The 22,229-nt window shown below is 54.1% G+C and overlaps 8 protein-coding genes across 8 annotated transcripts; 4 read left to right on the top strand and 4 right to left on the bottom strand.

The window, feature by feature from the left end:
- Positions 1 to 511: 511 nt before the first annotated feature.
- Positions 512 to 3,705, top strand: J4E83_005146 (uncharacterized protein; the record flags this gene model as incomplete). The annotated part of the gene is made up of 2 exons (XM_049332067.1): positions 512 to 727; positions 787 to 3,705. 2 exons carry the CDS (start codon positions 512 to 514, stop codon positions 3,703 to 3,705), a joined length of 3,135 nt encoding a protein of 1,044 aa, XP_049188518.1.
- Positions 3,706 to 4,009: 304 nt separating this feature from the next.
- Positions 4,010 to 7,978, bottom strand: J4E83_005145 (uncharacterized protein; the record flags this gene model as incomplete). The annotated part of the gene is made up of 3 exons (XM_049332066.1): positions 4,010 to 7,740; positions 7,914 to 7,920; positions 7,973 to 7,978. 3 exons carry the CDS (start codon positions 7,976 to 7,978, stop codon positions 4,010 to 4,012), a joined length of 3,744 nt encoding a protein of 1,247 aa, XP_049188517.1.
- Positions 7,979 to 8,232: 254 nt separating this feature from the next.
- J4E83_005144 (uncharacterized protein) lies at positions 8,233 to 9,579 on the bottom strand (the record flags this gene model as incomplete). The annotated part of the gene is made up of 3 exons (XM_049332065.1): positions 8,233 to 9,193; positions 9,248 to 9,336; positions 9,382 to 9,579. The coding sequence occupies 3 exons, from the start codon at positions 9,577 to 9,579 to the stop codon at positions 8,233 to 8,235; spliced, it is 1,248 nt and encodes a 415-aa protein (XP_049188516.1).
- A 3,790-nt stretch (positions 9,580 to 13,369) lies between these two features.
- Positions 13,370 to 15,048, top strand: J4E83_005143 (uncharacterized protein; the record flags this gene model as incomplete). Its single annotated transcript, XM_049332064.1, has 3 exons — positions 13,370 to 13,535; positions 13,639 to 14,027; positions 14,788 to 15,048. The coding sequence occupies 3 exons, from the start codon at positions 13,370 to 13,372 to the stop codon at positions 15,046 to 15,048; spliced, it is 816 nt and encodes a 271-aa protein (XP_049188515.1).
- Positions 15,049 to 15,427: 379 nt separating this feature from the next.
- Positions 15,428 to 16,828, bottom strand: J4E83_005142 (uncharacterized protein; the record flags this gene model as incomplete). Its single annotated transcript, XM_049332063.1, has 1 exon — positions 15,428 to 16,828. The coding sequence occupies one exon, from the start codon at positions 16,826 to 16,828 to the stop codon at positions 15,428 to 15,430; it is 1,401 nt and encodes a 466-aa protein (XP_049188514.1).
- Positions 16,829 to 17,421: 593 nt separating this feature from the next.
- Positions 17,422 to 19,683, bottom strand: J4E83_005141 (uncharacterized protein; the record flags this gene model as incomplete). The annotated part of the gene is made up of 2 exons (XM_049332062.1): positions 17,422 to 19,535; positions 19,584 to 19,683. The coding sequence occupies 2 exons, from the start codon at positions 19,681 to 19,683 to the stop codon at positions 17,422 to 17,424; spliced, it is 2,214 nt and encodes a 737-aa protein (XP_049188513.1).
- A 737-nt stretch (positions 19,684 to 20,420) lies between these two features.
- J4E83_005140 (uncharacterized protein) lies at positions 20,421 to 21,230 on the top strand (the record flags this gene model as incomplete). The annotated part of the gene is made up of 3 exons (XM_049332061.1): positions 20,421 to 20,468; positions 20,516 to 20,573; positions 20,623 to 21,230. The coding sequence occupies 3 exons, from the start codon at positions 20,421 to 20,423 to the stop codon at positions 21,228 to 21,230; spliced, it is 714 nt and encodes a 237-aa protein (XP_049188512.1).
- A 250-nt stretch (positions 21,231 to 21,480) lies between these two features.
- Positions 21,481 to 22,175, top strand: J4E83_005139 (uncharacterized protein; the record flags this gene model as incomplete). The annotated part of the gene is made up of 3 exons (XM_049332060.1): positions 21,481 to 21,763; positions 21,942 to 22,058; positions 22,111 to 22,175. 3 exons carry the CDS (start codon positions 21,481 to 21,483, stop codon positions 22,173 to 22,175), a joined length of 465 nt encoding a protein of 154 aa, XP_049188511.1.
- Between the last annotated feature and the right edge of the window lie 54 nt (positions 22,176 to 22,229).

Genomic DNA, 22,229 nt, shown 5'->3' with positions numbered 1-22,229 from the left:
ACATTTACGAATAAGAACGTAGTCGGTTAAGCGACCTTTATTGGGTCAAGGGTCAAGCACGCTTGCAGATGCGGGCAGTGGCGGCCTTATCGCGCCTGCAGGCTGCGCCTTCGCTTCTACCACAATCCTGAACTCCAAATCGCCCGCTGTCAGCATCAAACATTCATCCGACATTCGCCAAAGGACGCTTACTGGCTTAATCGATACCAGCTGTACGGTAGGCATACTCACGCCGACGCAGTGCGCGCTGCTCAGCCCTCAGCTGCAGCTTCGCCCCCGCCACTTCAGATGCCAGCTCTGTACTGATAGTGTGATAGGTCCAAACCAGTGCACAATGCAACTTCAACCGAGGCCTGATGCCTCAGCCTGGCTGCATGGCGTGGACGCATGGCATTAATATTGATCCCAGTGCTCACTTCCAATCCCGCGTGGTATAGTTCAGATAAAGACCGGCTCCTGCCTTGCGCGAACTCGCTAATCTCTTGACCCATCATCAGTTCTGGTCCTTGCGATGGATCCCGTCAGCGCAGTCTCCATCGCGACGTCTGTTGTCACATTCATTGACTTCACTGTCAAAGTTGTACTCCTTGGCCACGAAATTCACGAGGAAGGTACCACCATCGGCGTGTCAGGGATCGAGCATCGAGCGCAGGAACTCAAATCTTGGGTCAATGGCTTGCGTGCACCAATCAGCGGCCGTAAGGACTCACTCAAGGATGAATATGAGGTACATCCTAAACCCAGCTTGTGTAACTGCATAGACAGATAAGGTGCTAATCTTCAAAGGCACTGGACCGCATTATCGCAGGTTGCTCTGGAGTTGGAACGCAAATCATCAAATATCTGGAGGACCTTATCCCAAAAGCGAACAAACGATCTGCATGGAAAAGTTTCCACATTGCGCTTCGGACTATCCTGAAGAAAGAGGAAATCGAAGGGCTTGTCAGAAGGCTTGAAGGTTATCAACAGGACCTCTCGTTACGCCTCCTTGCCCTGCTCAACGCGAAGACGGATGTACACTCGTCAGAAGTAACTCAGCGCCTTGACAGTCTCGAGACGGCGAGTAAGCGCATCGTGCAGATCTTGACATTCACGCAAAGTTCTTCCGGATATTCTGCGTCACCTCGTGACACAAAAAATTCCGAGGCTAAGAGCGAAGATACCAGAAGAGAGACAGTGCTCCGCGTTATTCTGGGGCTTGAAGATGGCACCACCCGTTCCGTTGCCGACCAAAACTTCGCACTTGCCGGCCAAGAAGACCCGGCTCCTAGCAACTCGATTGAGCGTGTGATCACATTCAGAGATCGATCCAACACACAAGTCTTGGAAACGGTCTCCAACGAGCGATTCTCCCCGCTTGCGACCAAAGTTCTGGCCGCGCTACATTACCGTGGGCTGCAAAGCAGATTCAGCGATACAGCGATAGCCCATCATGACACGTACGAGTGGATCTTCAAAGCGCCCAAGCAGGACCGTCGTTGGTCAGATTTTGCGGAGTGGCTCGGTAGTGAGAACAGCCTATACTGGATCTCGGGAAAGCCTGGGAGCGGGAAGTCTACGTTGATGAAGTACATCTGCTCACATCCTCAAACGATTCAGCTCCTTGATTCGTGGGGGGCTGGCCTTCCGTTGCTGCAGGCCCGGTTCTTCTTCTGGGCGGCTGGACACACCCTGCAATCATCGCAAGAAGGCTTAATGCGAGGCCTGCTGCACACGCTTCTTGCGCAATGTCCACGGCTCATACCGTCCGTATTTCCCGAAATCTGCATGGATATTGTTGCCGGACGTGAGCTGGATCTTTCCTGGACGTCTTCAGAGCTTATAGAAGCTCTTCGTCTGCTTGTCGAAAACTCCAAAGGCCTCAGAATCTGCCTCTTTATCGATGGATTGGACGAGTACTCCGGAGATCTCCGTGAGCTTGTCCGTATTATCAAAACACTGTCTTCCTACGATAATGTGAAGCTGGTGCTGTCTAGCCGACCCCTGATGGAGTTCGTTGACGCCTTCCACAACATGCCTCAGCTTCGGCTACAAGACTTGACGTATCAAGACATGATGAACTTTGTTTCTGATAGGCTAAACCAGTCTCGAGGCTTAAGAGAAATGGAAGAATTGGATCCAGAACTCCGCTCAACCCTGATACGAGACCTGTGTGAAAGATCGGACGGCGTTTTTCTCTGGGTGGTGTTAGCTCTTCGTTCGATTTTGAAAGGACTACAAAATGGTGAGACGGCATCTACGTTGCAACGCAAACTCGATGCCCTCCCCCGGGAACTTTGGGAGATGTACAAGCTCATTTTCAAATCGCTAGATCCAGCGACTCAAACGAGTACGGCTCGAATGATCCTGATAATGCTGAGAAGCAAAGAAGTACCAAGTTCCGAGCCAATGAGCCTTCTTCAACTAGCTCTAGCCGATAACGAAGACATGACTGCTGAAAAGGCTATTACCGAGGAAATGCGGATTATGCCGTCAAACAAGCGACGATCGCTATGCTTATGGATGAAGAGAAGAATCGATGGCCATACAAATGGCTTACTTGAAGTCACAGGCCAAGATAACATTGCTGAACGAGGCTCATCTTCCATGGACGCGTGGGTCGAGTTCTTCCACAAAACTGCGATCGACTTCTTCCGCTCTGATGAAATATGGGACTTACTGAGGGCGCAAGCTGGGCCTGACTTCAACATCGACCTTACTCTACTCGTTGCATGTCTTCTCGAAATGAAAGCACTGCCTTCGGAAAGAGCGGTTGTGGCGGACGCCGACCGTTCTGTTGCGAACTTGCGGCAAGGACTCAAGTTTGCCAGCTTCTTAGAAGGACATAGCCTTCGTCCTTATACGGCGTTGTTAGACGATATGGAAAAGACCATGAGGCTTCACTGGGCGAAGGCAACGATGTACAAAAGGCGAGCGTTAGACGACGAGTGGACCGCAACCAGAGATATGACTTTCGAACGATTCGCCGGGCAACAGGCCAACATAAGGAGATACGAGCGTCATTATACCCACCAGCATCCTTCCTTCTGGATTCTTGCCATGGAATATGGATGTTTTCTCTATGTTGCCGATAAAGCCTCGTGGGAAGAATCCGTCACAGCCCAACAACGAACTTCGCTGACCTGTACACTCCTGCGGTACTACATGGCAGGGGAACTCATGCTGGACCGCCCATCGCGTACGAAAGCAGTTACTGCGATTCTCCAAGTTCTTGCTGCGGATGCCGAAGCTCTCACACGCATGGATGTATACCGTTGCTGGGACACATTCGCCATGGACTTGTTCACAGCTGGGAAAGATTTAGCGTACCGATCCGAGAACGCGAACAACACGATGGATCTATGTCTTGCATTCCTCAATGATCGCGAACTCCGAGAACATCCTGATAGGGATATATTGGGTGTGCGATCCTTGCTCGAAGATTTCCAATCTAGAGTCATAGCCGCAAATCCACCAGGCGCAAAGAGCGATAGCACCCAGCAAGATTTAGACGAGTTCAACACCAAGTACGACAAGGCTCAGACTATCCTCGCAACGGAATGGAAAGAGGAGAGCAACGAGGCTCAGAAGAAGGAAACCAGCGAAGGTCGGAACTGGCCTGTGTTCGTGGTCGTTCTCCTGATGATACTCTTGTCGTTGCTTCTCCTAAGTTACAACCTATCATTCGGTCCGCTCGGTGGCCCAGATACGATACGAGACCTCTAGATCTCTGGCCGACAACGAAGCTTCTATACTCTCTGCTTTGACTTGGATCTGTGCGAAAATCTAGGACTCACTGGCGGCGAACAAAACCATCCCTGACGATATGAAGAAAGACTGCTGCACATGGCTAATACACACAATATTCATGAGCAATCAAGATGCTGTTAAACGGTATACATGCATCATGCAAGTATATCCTATAATAGCCCCATAAGACCATGCTATGCAAATCTATCAACTTCCCCTCCCCAACCACGCACCATCTATCCTCCTCCCCGCAATCTTCTCCCCCTCCCCCCACAACCTCTTAACTCAAATCAAACCCAGCCCCGGAGAAAACGCTATACAGCAACTTCTCCTTCAACGTCCGCTCATCCTCATACATCGGCAACTTAAGCAAGTTAACACACGTACTCGTACTAGGCAACCTATCCTGATCCCTCCCCGCATCCCTAATACTAAACCTCGGATTCAGCGTACCAAACCCCAGCAGCGGAGCGCGCGGCGTGCTCGTCACAAACTTCAGCACCGCACGCCTCTCATCATCGCTCATCTCCTTCATGACCTTCCACAGGAGCTGGATAGTCGGGTGCTCGAGCCCGTCGTCGCCGATGACGTACGTGCCGCCGTAGATGGTGTTGCGGCGCAGATCTTCGATGTCGATGGACGTACGCGTACCGGAGATGAGGGTCTGGAGTTCGGATTGGTTGAACATGGAGAGCCAGGAGGGTTGGATCATGGTGGCGAGGCCGCGGAGGAAAGCCGTGGTTTGGGCGTAAGGTTGGTTTTGCAGGCGGTGGCGCGCCATGTAGCTGATATACACAAGCCGGTTCTGGTTGGTGACGGGGGTGTTTGAGCCGTCGGGCTTGAGGTCCTTGGTTATGGCTTTGGTTTTCTTGGGCGAGGTGGTGTGGTCAACGATGACGGTGTCGGTGACGGTGAAGTTGAGGGAGAAGTCTTCGACGTCGCCCGGGTACGTCTTGAGCTTGTGCAGGCCTTGGTATAGCTCTTCGTCTAGGTCGCGGAGGTCGTTGAGGGTGGGGCGGTAGCCGGATTCGTTGGGCGCGGAGCCCGTGCCGCCGGTTAGTGCCCATTTGCGTAGGAAGAAGGGTGCGAAGTTGACGTCGACTAGGATACCTTCATACAGACATTTGCCGATGATGCGTCCTAGGAATTCGTAGCGTTGAAGCAGCTCAGTGATTTGAGCACGATACTCTTGAGAGCCTTCGCGTATACCAGCTTGTCGGAGGGCCTCTTTGTGTTCTTCAACTGCTGCGGGATTGGGGTACAGGAGATGTTGGTCGTTCTCAACGAACATGTCGATGTACTCAGTTGGCATGAAAGCTCGGCTGGTGACGCTGGTGAGGAACTCCTTCGTAACACCACCACCATCAATACCAGCTTCAGGGGCGCCAAACTGATCCATGAAGGTAATCTGGATCGGTTCCTTCAAGCCCTGACCCAGTTCATAGAATTGCTCGAAAGCATCATCGAACTCGTTCTCTCTCCTGATCCGTGCCGTATGTTTCTCGAGTTGGCTGCGAGCGTTTGGCTGCTGCATAGTCCGGAACCGCCAGAACTCAGGATCCGCAGATCCTCGTCGCTTGATCATATCTAGTTTAACAAACTCGCGGAAGATCTGAACACGGGTGGTGAAGGGTATGAAGAACGGCATGTTCTGCAGGATCTCGAGACGAGGTGCTACGGCTTGCAGGTACCGTCTCCGCGAAGCCTTGCGCTGCTGCCGTTGTAGTTTTTCCAAGCGTCGTTGTGTCTGGGTACGGCTGGTGCCGATGAGTTGTGGTGTGTCGTCGAATTCCTCTTCTTCCAGCTCGTCAAGATCTTCCGCATCCTCCTCTTGGATCTTGTGCCGCGACTCTTCCTCTTCAACTACAGCCGGAATGAACCCTGTCATGTCGAAGCGCGAAACCATCAGCCAGTGGTCCGAAGGCAGGAACTTGCGTCGCGAGTCGCGTTCGTATACCATACGAAGTAGTCCAGTGACCAGACCTTTGACGTAATCTATCCTCAAGCCTGCAACACCACCTATTGATGGCTCAGCATGCTCTTTCTGGACTTGATTATCCATGACTCCAGGATTGAAGTAGCTAAGACCCCTGTTATTGCCTCCCATATCCTCTTCCGAGGTTGTAATGTCCACTGCGTTGAAGTAAAGTGTGAAGCCCAAATTCTTCAGGAAAGTCGTCAAGTCCTTCACTTCGCCTAGAGGTAAGCCACTGTCGCGGATCTGACCGGAGTAGATGTCTTTCTGCCCCGAAGTGAAGAACTCCTCGTCGTCGGTGACTTTGAGTACAAAGGTATATAGTTCGAGGAATACCAGAATGACCCGCCATTCGTCGGTGGTGACTGCATCGCGATCGACTTGTTGTTGTGCAGGCTGCCAAAAGCCATGTTGCGTTAGTCCAGATGTGCCGGGGCGGTCAGAGTTGTTCAGATTTGAAGATTTCGGCTTCAAGAGTCCGATAGCTGCCCTCGAGTCCCTGAAGATGGTGGTAAAGACCGAGGATCGTTTTGATGCTTCCCAAAAGTATCTGATCGCCGGAAGCTTCCTTGCGCTCTTTCCAGATGCCTCTGATGGACCGATGTAAAGCCACATTCGTATCTCGTCCCCGCGACGAGGGAAGAAGCGAAGTAATGCAAGCGCGTAGTTTGCAAGCTGCCGGGCTTCTTCGACCTTCTCATCATCTGAAGCTTCCGCTGACTGTGATGATCCAGCCAAAAGGCTTCCAATACCTTCCTGATGTACTAGAGAGCGGACTTGTTCTTTCAGGAAATTCGACACTGCGCTGGAGTCTTGTTCGGCACCGTCGTCTTCGGAAAGCTCGGCGATTGGATGATCATCATCTACAATATTGATTGGCAGGGAGTTCAACAGAACCGATACGACGGCTACAAAATCTTTGTGGACAGCGTAGGCTTCGGGAGTGTCGAAGTTGTGGGCGTAGCGGTGGAAGTAGATAAAGTTTCCCAGTAAACGCAGTCTACTTGATGTGTTCTTCAGCTCGGATTTGCTCTGCAGTCCTGCCCTTTTGGAAAGTGTCGCCAATGCGTTTGCGAGTAGCTTGTAGTTGATGGCGTCAGCGAGCGAGTCGCGGAACTTTTGCAATGGTGGTGACGTGGAGTCCGAGCCCAATAGTGGAAGGGTCAGGAAGTGTATACCGAAAGCCTCATAAGCGTCCAGTGTGTAGCCAGTCACCCGCGTCATCGGCGAGAGGGCTGCCCTGACTATGGTGTCACTTATCTCCGATCCTTCGCTCTGCGTTTCGAGGGTTGGGGTGAAGGTGGACACGACGCGTGCAAGAGTACGGTAGTAATGCTCGGCATTCTGGGACGTTTCGGCGGGTATCTGGTCGGCGAGGAACTGTAAAACGGTGAGAGAGGCCCCAACCTGATTCCATTGCATCGGCGCGTGCTTCTGAAGCTGCCGCTCTATGGCCACGAGAAGGATACGCTCCAGCCTTAGATATGCCCACGGCCACGGCCCGCTTGATGTGATGCCCAACTTCTTGACTGTCTCCATCTGCCGCGATGCATAGTGCTGTATCCGTCTAAGGTCGTCATCGCTCCGTGAAGAAGCGAATCGGAGCAGCCGTTGTAGTTGGGCAAGAGCCTCCTCCTCCGAGTCATATGTCGCCGTCCTCGAAGAGCCATTCGCCTCTTCTACCCGGTCCCATGCGCCCCGTAGCTCGTCAGCCACATCTCTCCTGGCAGAGTGACCCCGCCATACTTTCTGTATCCGCTTGGCCGCATTGAGCGTGTCTCGTTCCCGCTGCCGTTGCGCTCGCTCTTGCTGTGCGCGGTCGAGGGCGGCTTGTGACCCGGCGCCGGAGCCGGGAGGGCCGAAGGGGTTCGTCTTCTTGCCGCCGAGGTTGACTTGGCGCGCCTTTCGCGTGTTGCCGGTGAAGCTCGTGAACATGGTGGCGGGGCGTTGAAGAGGCCAATGCGAGACGTCGAATCGGTGTATGTGTAGGGTAAATGTGTTTAGATAGGGTCTGACACTTTCGGTGGTCGGTCGGTCTGCAGGGGAAGTATTAGATTAGGTGTGAATATGTCGCTGTATAACGGTAATAGTGAAAGCACACGGCACCAGCCAAGGCAGCGATCAGTTGGGGGCGATGTGGTGGTGTGCCCATCCGTAGGGAAAGAGGTGCACTCGGCGTCGTGATTCGTATATAGAAGGCGCAAGCTACGTAAGGCCTTCGACCGGGTTCTGCGTGTCGTGGGCGGCGATGGTCGTGGTAATGGAGACAACCATACAGTGGTCGACATCGCCGCAACCTCCGAGAGTCCGTGCACTCTGGTGCCGTCATCGCGCTTTGAAATCGCGACGCGCCCACCCTTCACCATCACCAACACGATGTCACAATTCATGCGCAAACAAAAGCTGCTTTTAACGACGCGCAAAAACCGACACGATGCTGAGAGAGCTCGATTATGGGTCGTCTAGTCACAATTTCGGCTACAATTCGCTACCATTGTCTAAACGTGTGAGAGGATTTATCAGGCACCCTAACACTCATACCCACGATACGCAGTCGGCAGCAACTCCACTCCCGCCTCTCCATCCCTTCCATCACTCCTCTTCTTCGCGTCTTTCTTCTCCCTTTCCTTCGCCTCAGTAAGCACATTCATAATAACCGTGATAAGCACACCCATAGCAATCAACTGTCCCGAATCCCACACTATCATCTCCGTATTCGGATCCTCCATCCACCCTGACCCAGCTACCCACACGCGCATCGTGTACACGCGGAACCAGCAGAACATCGACGTGACGATGGGTGTGAGCAACACCAAGATCCAGTAGATCAAGGTGACGAAAGCGCGTTTCTCCGTCCAGACTTTCGGTGCGCGGTCTCTGGATTCGGCGAAACGGATGGGGACTGAGATGTGGGCGGCGAGGAAAGCGACGCCGAGGACGATATACATGAATCTTTCGGGTGGCCACGCTGTTGCGTTTCCGAAACCGAGATTGGCTTGGTTCTGACGCGCTTGCTCTTCTGCTGCTGATCTCAGGTCCATTTCTAGCATACATGCTACTGGGAGGAGGATGGCGCTGTCTTTGCTCGAATGTTCAAGCGCGCCATACGGAGCATAGTTGGCTTCCCTGAAGATGGTCAATCCGACACCGACAAAGGCCCCAACCGAGAGAATTAGTCGAAAAGCGGCAGCAAGTGGGTTTCGCCAATAGGTTCGCACCAGCGCGATGGAGAAGGTGAGGACAGACAGAGCGATCATCATCTGGCTGACGGCGACCGTAAAGTGATAGCTTGTCAGCTTACACTTGCTCCGGCCAGCAAAACCGAGAAGGAAAGCTCCGACGAAGATGGTCTGGGTGTCTGCCACACCCAAGACGAATGTTCGGCCAGCTGCGCGCACTCTATCTTTCCATGTCGGATCCGCGTTCGGATTCTCGGGAGTCTTGTTGTTGGGTTTGTCTCGGAAGCTTGCGAAGGCGCTGCCAAATTGACTATGTGCGTCGACGATTAGTCTGGTTCGACAACCTACACTCCGATATACTTACGAGACATCTGCCCTGAACCAGAGCTCGATGAAGACGAACATCAAGGAGATTACGACAACGACGAAGAACAGTACCATCGCGATCCATATCTAGCTATGTCAGCACAATGTCTGCGAATCATCTTCTTGACTTACTCCGATTCCAGCTATACCAGGCTGCGGCACCATTCTTCCTCTCGTAACATTGCCAATCGAGACTAAGTCGTGATCCGCGCCGAACGTCAGGCTACAAGCCTGAGCGAGGTCCACATCCTCAGCCTTGCAGGCCTCCACAACGTTAAACTGGAACCCGCTTCCACTTTCACCCCTCAAGAAACCAAAGCTGTTGCCCATTTCGGCGGATTCGACTTATAACAAGGCTATGCGGATATGGATTAGACTGTCGCAACATCTGGCAACAGCAAAGCTTTTAACATGATAGACCAGGCTACGAGGCTGAACAGGGGGGGCCAGAAGATGCCGCCAAGCCCGCGAACACGAGAGACGTTCACGACTGGACACTCAGCTTCGAAAGCTGAATTCCTGCCTCCAAGGTCATCGAACATGATTGGGAGCCTCACCCGTCGGGGATATCAAATGCGCCTCCAGCGGCAAGCACTCCAAGGCCTCGCGTAACACCGCCACCACACATACTGTAGAAGACCAGGCTGAACCGCAGCCTCATCCCAACTACTCTCCACTACCCCCAAAACTCCTTCAAATCCTCCGCCCTCCACTTCGTACTCCACCCCGAAAGTCTCTCAATCTTCTCCAGCAGCTGCAAAATCGCCTTCTGCTCACTCTCATGGCTCATCCACTGTCCCGCAATCCACAGCGGCTGGATCGCATTCGTCCACGCAGCATGATCATCATTGCTAATCGAGATCCCACAGATCTGTCTTGCGTGCCAGAAGATTGAGTTGGGTTTAGGTGCGACGGTGGTGTTGGGAGGTTTGTGGCGGAGCATCAGTATGCAAGCGGTGTGGTGGAGTTGGTTGCCGGACATGGCAGCGGGATTGCTGTAGAGGAGACGCGGGAAGGGGGTGGTGGGTGGAGTGAAATAGGAAATTGGGAGCATTTCTGCGGGGCGCGTGGTGTACCATGTTGAGATGTGGTGCCAGAGTCTTGTCCAACGAGCAGAGTACGCGGCATCTGTGTCTGTGGACAAGCGTGGTGTGGCGCCCACGCGACCGGCTAGGTTTGAATGGAAAGAAAGTAGGTCGAGAATCTGGGCAATGAGATACACGGCTTCGCATGCGTAGACGTTGTAGTCGCCCACGGAACGGAAACGGTCCACGTCGGCATCGAGACCCATCCCTGATGAAGCCCAGTGCTCCACCGGTATGAGCGTTTTAGACGACGCGATGAGCCCGCCGCAGACGTCCATGCGAGCAAAGCACCAAAACAGCGCTTGATCAACACCACCGCTAAACCCATTAATCCCCACAGCTTCCAGCAAATGCGCACATCCATCTAGATGCTGATGCCACGCTTTCGCCGAACTACTCAGCATCTCCAACACACATAGCACGACGCATGATGCTATTACCGGCGTGCTGCGGGTGTGTAGTTGTGGGAGGACGAGTTGAATGGCTGTCTGATACAGAGCTAGACTACGCGAGGTATGTTTACTGCTGTTCTTCCGCTCTATTTGCCGGGCTGAGAGAGCGAGCATCGAGTACCGCAAGTGATCGTGCGACCGCGCCATGATGGGTAGTGTGCGTTGGAAGTGGCGCTCTGGGTCGAATTTATCGATCCAGGGTGCTACTTCGTCGAGCCAGTTTTTCCAGAGTTCAAATTCTTCCTCTGCGGACAGCTGGGGTGGCGGGATGTTTGGCGTTTCTGGCTCGTTGAGGTGTGGGGTGTTAAGAGAGGTTTCCCCAATATGCCTCGCTGCATCTTCAGCATAATTTCCTTGCACCCCTCCCCAGCCCAGTCCAACACGCGCAGCATCCGGTGTAACCTCTCGAGTCGGCACATTAGATCTCACTTCTTGTATCAAATGACTCCGGAACGTGGAATGCGCATCGAGATACGCTGAACCTGGTAGGAAGACGCTGTCGTCTAGATACGTAGTAGTGCCCGGACTGTGCCAGATAGATTCGATATCTCCAGGCGTGGGTAGAGGAATATACTGGGTCGGTTGGAGAGGGTTTATAGTATCTTCCGCAGCCGAGAAAGGCGTGTTCGGCTGCCAATACGGGTGAGCGTGAGCTTGATGCGATGGTACATGCTCGTTGTCGGCTGTGGATGGCGATATGGTGTTGGAAGGCGGAGTCTGACCATCATGATTGAATCGGTCCGCTACATCAAGGTCGTCCACTACTGGATCGTAATGCTGATAGTCGCGTATAACTTCCTCCGTCACATCCTTGATCTTGAATCGCGCTGGCGGTCGTCCTGGCAAGCGATGCAGCGATGATGGCCCGACACCTAGAGCATTCTCGGCCCGGAAGGCGAGGCGAGAAGCCCAGTTGCATTTTTCGTTCTTGCTGCTGCAGCGACCGCATGTGGGTTTCGTTTCATCGCATTTGCGTCTTTTTACTTTGCAGTTGGTGCAGCTGGGGGGTGTGTGTTAGGATTTTGTGGTTGTTGTCGTGGTGTGTTTTTGACTTGATCGTACTGACCCGTGCCGCGTTCTTGCTCTTTTCGTACCGCGTCTTACCAGACCATCTTCATTTGCCATTGGACGTGGTCGGAGAGGGTCGCGAATAGATATGTGATAAAACCCCGGACCTGCTGGTCATGATCAAGAAGCGTTGATCAGCTGGGTAGTCGTTCGTTTTCATGATGCAGATCAAGCTATCATTAGCGGAAGGTACGATGTGGAGACCCCGCATCTTAGCTGCATCGCGCGCTGCGCGGTGATGGATGGAGTTGCTGTCAAGGACGTATCTATGAGCTATCACGGCGAATTGATACTTTGTTATACGCGCATACAGCAGTTTTGTCGTTTATTTAACTACCAGCACACAGCTTTCTGACATCACGGTCGGCTTATGGTATGCTTGAGAGAATGTCGCATACACGGGCTCGCTTCATCCGGCTCCTTCCAGCAAACCCATAACATCAATCCACTGTTGTGATACAGTAAGGACAATGGCAATCGCACGTACCGCGCTTCTCAGACTCGTTCCAGTGCGTCCAGATACCATGGAGCAGGACAGCCAAAAAGACATACCACACGATCCTTTTCGCGAAGTTCTGCGTTTCCAGACTACAGCGCAATCGATGCGCTTTGACTCTTTCGAAAGCTTCGAAGTTGTAATCGTGTTTGACAAGCGCCCAGCTCGCGGCATCGTACTTCTGTTCGAGCGTAAAGCCATCTTCCGCCACTTTTCTTAAATACTCATCTTCTTTCCCAGGCGTCCCCGGTGGAGTTATCAACCTCCATGGGTCAACAGGTCTCGGGGTAGCTGAGTCGTTGTCCCTCCAATGAGCTTGATCCTTCCATGCTTCTTGTTCGACAATCATCAGCTCTGAGTTGGACGGGATAGTTGTGCGAAGGCGGTCGGACCATTCCGGTCCGAAGTCCCTTTCGAGGGTTGACGGAGTTGGTTGCGATGAGTATTTCATGGTTGAGCTGATTGGAATGAAGAATGCCGTTGAGTGGGGTCTCATACATTTGGAGGAAGCACATGATAGAGGTGATTAAATCCGGCTTACGATTATTATAGGTCTTGGGTGAAAGAGAACACCGGTACTGAGCGACCATATTGACCAAGACATTCACTTTTTAGTGGGTAGTCGCGCCACACGTTGCGCTGTGTGGAATTGCTAGATCGGATCAGATGCGCACATCGCGACTTGTGGGAATGGTGAGTCTTAACACATTATTGCTGCAAACGAGTCGCCGAGGCGCATTGATGAGGTTTTGATGGTCGCACATCAACACCGTGGAAATGAAGATTGTGGTGTCGCAGTTCACCCCGCGCTCGGCACACCTTCCTCACTCGCTGCAGTGGGGCGGATCCTTTCCGACGTCATGTTCGAGCTGGGCGCGCTCCACCAACATTCCGAACAACGGACCTCAGTCGTCCGAACGCGTTCATAAGAAGGCCCAATCCGCGTATCAAGACCCCAATTCACCAGGAAACACGTTGAACACTCTATTCAACTTCATCGACGCAGCAATCCAATCAAAATGGCAGGAGACGCAGAAGACCGCGCCGCGCTCGTCAACCGACAGCTCCCAGAGATGACCCTGTCAACAGCAGACAACCCTCTCACAGCACCCAAGCCACCACCAGAGAACTTGTCTACGGCAGAGAGAGCGCAGTATAGGTTCCAGGTCAAGGGCAATGCGATCAGTACGTGAACGCCTTTAGGGTAACCTCGCCCTCTTCATCTCCATACCCATCCCCATCCACACCCCACACACCAAGACCATCTTACTAACCACCATCACCACAGTCACCGGTGGCGCCGGCACCCTCGCCCTCGAAGCCGCAGCCGCCCTCCTCGAACACGGCGCCACGGGCCTCGCCCTCTGGGACATGAACCCCGACCAAGCCTTCGAAAGCGTCAAGAAACTGCACTCCAAGTTCCCCCACGCGCGCATCATAACCGAAGCCGTCGACGTACGCGACGAGAAAGCCATTGCTTCAGCCGTAGAAAGCACTGTCAAGGTACTCGGTAGCATAGACATGCTCTGCTGTTTCGCCGGCGTCGTAGGCTGCACACATGCGATTGAGATGGCGGCGGATGAATGGCGGCGCACCCACGATATCAATCTTACGGGGTCGTTCTTGTGTGCACAGGCTGTTGCGAAGCAATTCCGTGCGCAGGGGACGGGGGGTAGTGTTACATTTACGGCGAGTATATCCGCGCATCACACGAATTACCCACAGCCGCAATGCGCGTATAATTCTTCAAAGACAGCGCTGTTGTCGCTGGCGAAGAGTTTGGCGGCGGAGTGGAGTAGCTATGGTATCAGGGTGAACTGCCTAAGCCCGGGGTATATGGATACGATATTGAATGATGGCGATGGATTGATTAGGGCGCGGAAGAGTTGGAATGATAGGAATCCGATGGGGAGGATGGGGCATCCGTGGGAGCTTACGGGGCCGTTGGTGCTGCTGTGCAGTAATGCGGGGAGGTATATTAATGGGACGGATATCATTGTTGATGGTGGGGCTATGGTGTTTTAAGAGCGGAGAGGATGTATAACAAGAAATGAAGGGTAACGCTCGTCTCAACCTGTCAGTAATGCGCTTAAGTGGCCACCAATTCTGGACAGCGCAACGAGTGAAGGTTAGCGGGCGCATTCCAGGGCTGGAAAGGAATGTGAATGCGGTAGTGAACTTCGCGAAGCGACACATTAGCAGGTTGGACATATCAACGTGGAAAGCGGATAAGGGTCCACCACGTACCATGGGAAGCAGGTGAAGGCACAATTCACCTCTTTCTATACACATCATCGCCGCAATAAAATCCAACCACCATACATCCTCAAGCCTTCCTTATTCTAACCCCTCAAAATCTCACTCTCTAAACCACTTAATTTCAGATATCCCCCATATCCTCCATCTCCCACTACCACTCACCCAACACATTCTCCAGCACCATCTCTTCCACACAATGGACAGCAACGGCCCCGGCTCCCCCCGTGCAATCGCCAACTTCATCATCACCAAGCTCACCGACGCCACGATTTACGTCCAGGATCTTATCGAGGCGCGGGCGGAAGAGGAGCGGCGCCGTGTCCAAGAGGAGAGCGACGCGATATCGAGGGAGGCGCGCAGGCGCGTTATGGAGTATGGAGATGCGGATGAGTCGTTGATGGGGGATCGGGAGGCGGAGGAGGGGAGGAGGAGGACGTAGGGGCGATTGGGGATGGAGAGAGGGGGAGGGAGGGAGGATGTGGATGTGGTACCGGCATGAAATTTTGGTGAAGGGTTATTGAGCGGAGTGGAGTGATGGTCGCGAAAATCTTGGTGTTCACATGGATATATCCACGCACATCATGAGAGGCTATTGGTTTGGTACGGAATGATATCAACGATCAACATGAAACTTACATAGCTACTCACTATACCGTAGTGCGCATCAATCCCCATATCTACATCATGCCCCTATACATGGCTAAAGCAACTCGTTATCCGGTCAAATGACAACCTTCCCTCTGACCGCGGCGCTGTCAAACCCCATGCCCAACCCCCTCTCAAAAAGCCTGACGTGCAAAACCCCATGCCCGCCCACACTATCGCAGAACGTCCCTAGGTACGCGTCGCAATCTAGCACCGAGCAGCATTTTCAGAACTACACAAATAGCAAGGCCGAGAAGGAAAGCGCCGAATAGACCTATGATCAAGTCCATAGCAGCGATGTCGCCGCCTAGACCAAGAAGCGCTTGGTGTGATGCTGTTATGGTCATGCAGCCGTAGATTATCGCGGTTGCTTGTGAGAAGGTGAGACCGGTGCGGCTACGTGGAGGAGTAGGCGGTTGGGATAATGTTATCGTGATGGTGCTGAGAGTGAGGTGGGTGGTAACGGGCGTGATAGCGAGATCGTGGCTCGTTGGCCGGGGAGTTACGTCGATAGCAGCTAAGATGGGCGAGAACGAGAGCTCAGCTCGACTGCTCACTGGGGATGGACGCTTCCGAGTTGGTGTCTTCATCGGCGGCGGTTCGACTAGCGAAAAGACACGGCGATCCGGAAGCTTTGGCAAAGCCATGTCTGCATCCGGTGAATCGGCGAAGAGTGCATTCTTATTGCGGCGCGGAATGCCGACGTCGAAATAGCTTTCGCTCGGCTCATCGCGGTTTCTTATATGCTGCGAACTATCGAAGAGCGAATGAGTACGTCCAGTCGCCTCCCTCGCCTTCACCCGCGCAAGAACATCCCGCACACTCGCCGGATCTACATACCCAAACTCGCTCTCCTCGTCCTCAGAAACATTTGTCGGCGTCTTAGGAGACACACACCCCTCACGATTCGTATCAAAACTCCTGCCAGCGCACTTCGACTTCCCATTCGAACTACTTCGCCACGCAAGATTCCTAGCCAGCTCTACCCTACCCTTCTCAAACTGCTCCCTTAACGCATCTTCCGCAGGCGAAGTCTTGCAAGTCGCAGGCAATTGCGCTGAGGGTGAAAAGCGACCTGGCGTGTCTTCTTCGACGTCCAAGGTGGTGATACCGGTGGGTGTGCAAACCAAACCCTCAGCATTCTCCAAGCTAACCCTACTCGCCTCGATAGGTGGTTCAGGAAGACCGGCTTCCGCCCACTCGCCAGTAGGGGTACGCGACGAACGCTTTCGTATGTTTCGTTCGTTCGAGGTTGAAGGAGGGCGGGCGCGACGTGTGTTTTGTTGGATAGGCGTGCGACCGAAAAGTTGGGCGCGGTCGAGGTAGCCTGAATGCGTGGATGTTGATTGATGGAGGTTGGCTCGCCTGGAGTTTGAAAGGGGGTATGGCGATGGTGATGGTGAGGAAGACATGCTGACATCACCATGTCCACGACCGCTCAGAATAGGATCATATGACCGCCGCGAGTATTCTGCTGGTGATGAGCCCATAGTCGGTGACGCGTACGTGTCGACAATGCCGGTGATGTTCCGCGATGTCGAAGTTGCAGTCCTATTGTTACGGGAGCTGGCCATGTTGTAATTCCAAGGCCGAAAAGAAGTACGGGGCTGGAGCCGTAGAAGTGACCGTGAGGAAGTTGAGTTGGCTGCAGTGATTGCCAAAGCTCGGAGGTACATAGTAGGTTGTCCTTGTTTCGCGACCTTTGAGAGTACGTGTAGAGAGCACTGGGCTCAGAGGCTCGCCACTGCTCATCTGGCCATTGCCGGGTGAAAGCTGATCTTCACACTGGCGACATGAGTGAATGAATTGCAGTCGCGATTACCTGGTTAGATTCACGAAAGTTGGAGCGTAGGACCCTCAATAGCGTACACGGTAGCTTCATCTGAATGACAAGCTGCTTGTGTTGATGTGTCTATTCTCATTCCTCGTTGCTGTCTTACTTCATCAGTCTACCTCTTTCTGTCCATCATCTCCACATACGGCTCTCACCACAATCCATAGCTCGTTATGGTCAATAGCTCGCTCTATTCGCTAAGCTAAAGTATTCCTAATATTGTACATGACCAATGAAGCGAAACCCTCCAACGAGAGGGAAGAGGTCGAACGAACGCCATTCACCTCATAAACAACGTGCTTTTATGCACATTCATCATTCCCATCCCGCTAACTACGCAGGTATGGGAGCGGGAGGTTCTGGGCCATCACCACCATCACCCCTTGGTCTTATCGCCGTGGGGAGTGGGTTATCTGGGATTTTGATGGGCGCGTCAGGCAAGGCCTTCAGCCGGCCTGGGAGGTCCTCGCCCTTGATGACCTTCATGATCTCCTTCTTGTCCAGCGTCTCGTACTGCACAAGCGCATCGGCTAATCTGTCAAGCTCCTTGCGCTTCGACAGCAGCAGCTCCTTCGCATCCTTTCTTGCCTCATCGATCAGCTTTCGCACCTCGTCGTCGATGATTCGCTTGGTCTCGGGTGCGACCATCTCGTAATTAGATTTGTAGTCGACGTTGCCGAGCTTCTCTGAGAAACCGCACTGAGTGACCATCATGTAGGCTATCCTTGTTGCGTTGGAAATGTCGCTAGAAGCTCCGGTGGATACATTCTCCTCTCCATATACAAGCTCTTCGGCAATCTTGCCGCCCAGAGAGACCTGCAGTTGGCGTATGTATTGTTTGCGAGTGTGATGGCCCTCTTCTTCCGGAAGGAAAAAGGTGATACCGGCGGCGTGACCTCTGGGAAGAATAGTCGCCTTGTGTAGATCGTTGAAGCCAGGCTTGTAGAGACCGACGAGCGCATGGCCACCCTCGTGGTAGGCGGTGTGAATCTTGTCCTTGAGCGGTACGGAGCGGCTCTTCCTTTCTGCGCCCATGCTAATCTTGTCCTTGGCCCACTCCAAATCGTCGAGAGAGACGAACTTTGCCTGAATCTTAGAAGCGCGGATAGCTGCCGAGTTGGCAACATTCTCTAGCTCGGCACCAGAGAATCCAGGTGTGCCACGGGCGATGGTAGAAAGGTCGATATCGGGAGAGAGGCGGATCTTCTGAGTGTGGTACTTGAGGATAGCCAGTCGGCCACCTACATCAGGGAGTTCAACCTGGACATGACGATCGAAACGTCCGGGGCGAAGCAGGGCTTCGTCGAGAGACTCGGGGTGGTTGGTGGCAGCAATGAAGATGACACCACTGCTTTGGTCGAAACCGTCGAGATCGTTGAGAAGCTGGTTGAGGGTCTGGCGGTGATAGCTGGCGTCGCGCGACCTGCGCTTTCCGCCTATGGCATCAAGTTCGTCGATGAAGACAATGGCAGGCGCCTTGCCTCGAGCAGCAGTGAAGAGTTCGCGGACACGCTTGGCTCCGACACCAACGTAAACTTCGTCGAATTCAGAACCGGACATGTAGAAGAAGGGAACACCGGCCTCTCCTGCGCAAGCACGAGCAAGCAGAGTTTTACCAGTACCAGGAGGGCCAACTAGGAGTACACCCTTGGGGAGTCTGCCGCCGAGCTTGTTGTACTTGTCGGGGTTCTTGAGAAAGTCGACGACATCGGTGAGTTCCTCCTTGGCCTCGTCGCAACCGTGGACATCGCTGAAGCGAGTGTTCTGCTGCTCGGGGCGGACTTCGGCGTTCTCTTTACCGCCAACGCCCTTCTTGAGGACGCCGCTGGTCTCGACGAAGAGAGTGATGAGGATCAGGGAGACGTAGGCAGCCAAAGCGAAACCGCAGATCCAGCGGACCCACTTAAAGATGACATTCATCAGAGACTCTTCGACGACGACGTAGACGGGGTCGGCCTTGACGCCAGCGCCGCCCCTGGTCTTGGCGACCTGAGCACCGCCAGCGTTTGCGCCGATGGCCTGGGTGATAGCCTGGCGCTGGTTCGCAGTGAGCCCTGAGTGTTCGCCGCCGTCCTGTCCCGTCTTTGCCAGGGCGTTGTTGTACATCTTGTCAATTGTAGAGTTGGTGGCGAAGCGTCCTGTGTTGTACCGGTCGATGATGATCTGGTGGTAGTTGCCGCGCAGAAGAGCCGAGTAGAAGGAAGCCTGGGCGGAGGCGCTCGTAGGGTTGGCATTAGCAGCCTGTTCGAGCCGAGCAAGTTGTTCCTGAGAGGGACCACCGAAGAGCGAGCGCTGTTGTACGAGGCTGAGGCCGAGCATGCCGGGCTTGGTCAGCTGGCGGAGGTGCGAGAGAGGGCCGTTGCGCGACATGGAAGAGAACTGGCGGGCCCTGAGGGCAGCGACGGGCGATGTCAGGGCGAGGGGATTGCATAGTCCGACGCGCGGTACTGCAGAGTGTCAGTGTTGTGCTCCGACTGTGCCTCATTGCGACTTACCTGAACATGAAGACGAAGATGCGGTAGTGAGCTGCCTGACACCGGCAGCCGTGGGCATGCGGCCCAGGGCGTGCCACGGGGAGCGCAGGACGGTAGACATGGTGGGCGACAGTTGCGACGTGACAGAAGCGACTTTCTATATCCAAGTCAGTAGGGGTTCAATGACGCGATGTCGGAACTCGTGGCAAAACGCACCTGGGCAGCGCCGGCCGCGTGGAGGGCCATGGTGAAGAATGCGCAGCGCAGAAGCCGCAAAGACTGTGTCTAGTACCCGATGAAAGAAAAGGAATAGGCGCGCGTGGGCGGTGGATTGGGCGTGGCGGCGAGAGGCCACGGAAAGCTGGTCGTCACGTCTATGGAAAGTGGCAGAAGGGGCCAGTGCTGAGATGCATCTAAGTTCCGAGACCCTTGCATCTGTCGTGTCTTGGCGATACGGCGGAACTCGACCTTGCGCCACCATCTGGCTCATATTCACCGCCACGGCTATCACATAATCATCTTGTAGGCTACTCTGCATTTGCGTTATCGCGTCTCTTTACGTGCAGCATGCTACAGCAGCGTCTACTTCTGTGACGCGCCCTAGGGCTTAATGCAATTGGCCGATGACGTAGAGGAAGTATGTGCAACCGATCAATCTCGACTGTCCGATTGACTGAGAAGTCTACAGCTGAAGACACGTGTGCGACACCCAGGGCCGTTTAGTTCCATGTTGGAGAAGACATAGTTTCCATAGTTGCGGCGCACCTCGGCCGGCGGGGTAAAGAGCCTCATAGCTTGTCGCGCTGCATGTCTAGATCATATACATTGTCTCGCGTTCCATATTACAGAATCACAGCAATGGCATCACCAAAATGGAAGAAGCTGTACGAATACGCAGCATGCGATGTACGCTTACCTTCTCCACGCCAAGACGTGCAGCTAATCTCTCACAGCTCGCTGATGGGCTATTGAAGCTACACGTACCTGGCGCGGGCTTCCTCGCTGATATCAGTACGATCAATTGAAGACATCGTGTCACATCACCTGTTAACCTTGTCAGGGCCGCTGCTTCACACAGCCAGCATCCCCAAGCCTGAGCTTAAGAAGGTCCTCGCGCCCGCATCGACCTTCCTCATGATTCCGAAAGCGACCAAGTCTTTCCCAAACCCTCCCAAGATGGCGGATAGCATTCCAGCTTCCAATCTCACAGACTCCCGGCCCTACGCGGACTACACTGAGAGCGGCACGATTGTAGTCATCAGCCAGCCTCCAGGACAGTCGTGCGCAGTCGTCGGAGGAATCATGGCGGCTCGCATGCAGCATCTCGGTGCAGAGGGTATCGTGGTCGACGGTCGGGTGCGGGACATTACTGCGCTGAATCAGACGCAGCTGCCCATCTGGTCCAAAGCGACGTCTGTCATCGGCGCGGGAGCCGAGACTAAGTTTCATGCACACAATGTGCCCGTGAGAATCGGCGAGACGGTGGTCGAAGCCGGCGACATCATCATGATTGACCCTTTCGAGAATGGCGTGGTCGCGGTGCCACAGGGCAAGGTAGACGAACTGCTCGATCTATTACCAAAGCTGATCGAGGCGGACGAGAAGGTGATTGCGGACGTGGGATACGGAGTTAGCGTGGAGGAGGCGTTCAAGAAGCATAGAAACTAGTCATGTCTCTTCTACGATACAAAACCACATTGTTGAGGGAAGACACGGCGGATGTGATCGCGCAGTGAAGAGACCACTGAGAGCCCTCAGAATTACATGACGCCGCTAACCATTTCGCTGGCCCGTGCGCCGCCCATTTTCGCGATCCCGGCATGACACCTCTCGCAGCTCTCGTTTCCCATCGCCCAACACCCTCCGCTACCACCCGCACCCACACTCGAGGACCCCCAATTGCCCCGGAGCCACCATTATGGGTATCACCGACTTCTTCTCCGACGTCTGGGAGACCTTCTCCCACCCCTCGGCCGACGCCGAGGGCCAACCGCCCGTCCAAGGTGGCACCAGCACCCAGACGCCCGCCTCCGGCACCGACGAGGAGAGCGGCGACGAGGCCGAGGTCAACAAGCAGGATGCGAAGAAGGGCGGCGACTCGGGCGAGCAGGGACACAAGCCGAGCGGCGATGACGAAGATGAACCTGAGGAGGAGGAAGAGGACGAGGAGGAGCCCGACCCAAAGGAGAAGCTTGAGCAGGGTGAGTTATCCCGGACTACGAAAATGGCAATCCAGCGGCCTTGAGAGATCAATTGCGTGTCTCGGGGGCTTCGGCTTTGGTCGGACGTGTCGATAAGAAGCCCACCGTATCCGACATGGCCCGATACCAGACACACAGCGCCACCGCAGACGGAACCATAACTAACCATCTCATGCAGAATGCGCCGAGTCCAAGGAATGCCACGGTCCCAAGCACCACTACGACGAGTGCGCCCAACGGGTAACAGGCCAGATCGAGAACGACGGCAAGGCCAGCGAGGACTGCGTTGAAGAATGTACGTCAACAGTCCACTTCCATCACCTTCCTATCCTCTAACCCACCTCCAGTTTTCCACCTCGCCCACTGCGCATCCCAATGCGCCGCCCCCAAGCTCTTCGCCCAGCTCAAGTAAACAGACCCGACCCCCGCCGATCCTCGTCCTCTTACAAGCGAATACCAAAACAAT

This window comes from Alternaria metachromatica (genome assembly GCF_023757995.1).
Source record: "Alternaria metachromatica strain BMP 0045 chromosome Unknown scaffold_10, whole genome shotgun sequence".
In the NCBI taxonomy this organism is placed as follows: Eukaryota; Fungi; Ascomycota; class Dothideomycetes; order Pleosporales; family Pleosporaceae; genus Alternaria; species Alternaria metachromatica.
This window is presented reverse-complemented; position numbering and strand designations above follow the sequence as displayed.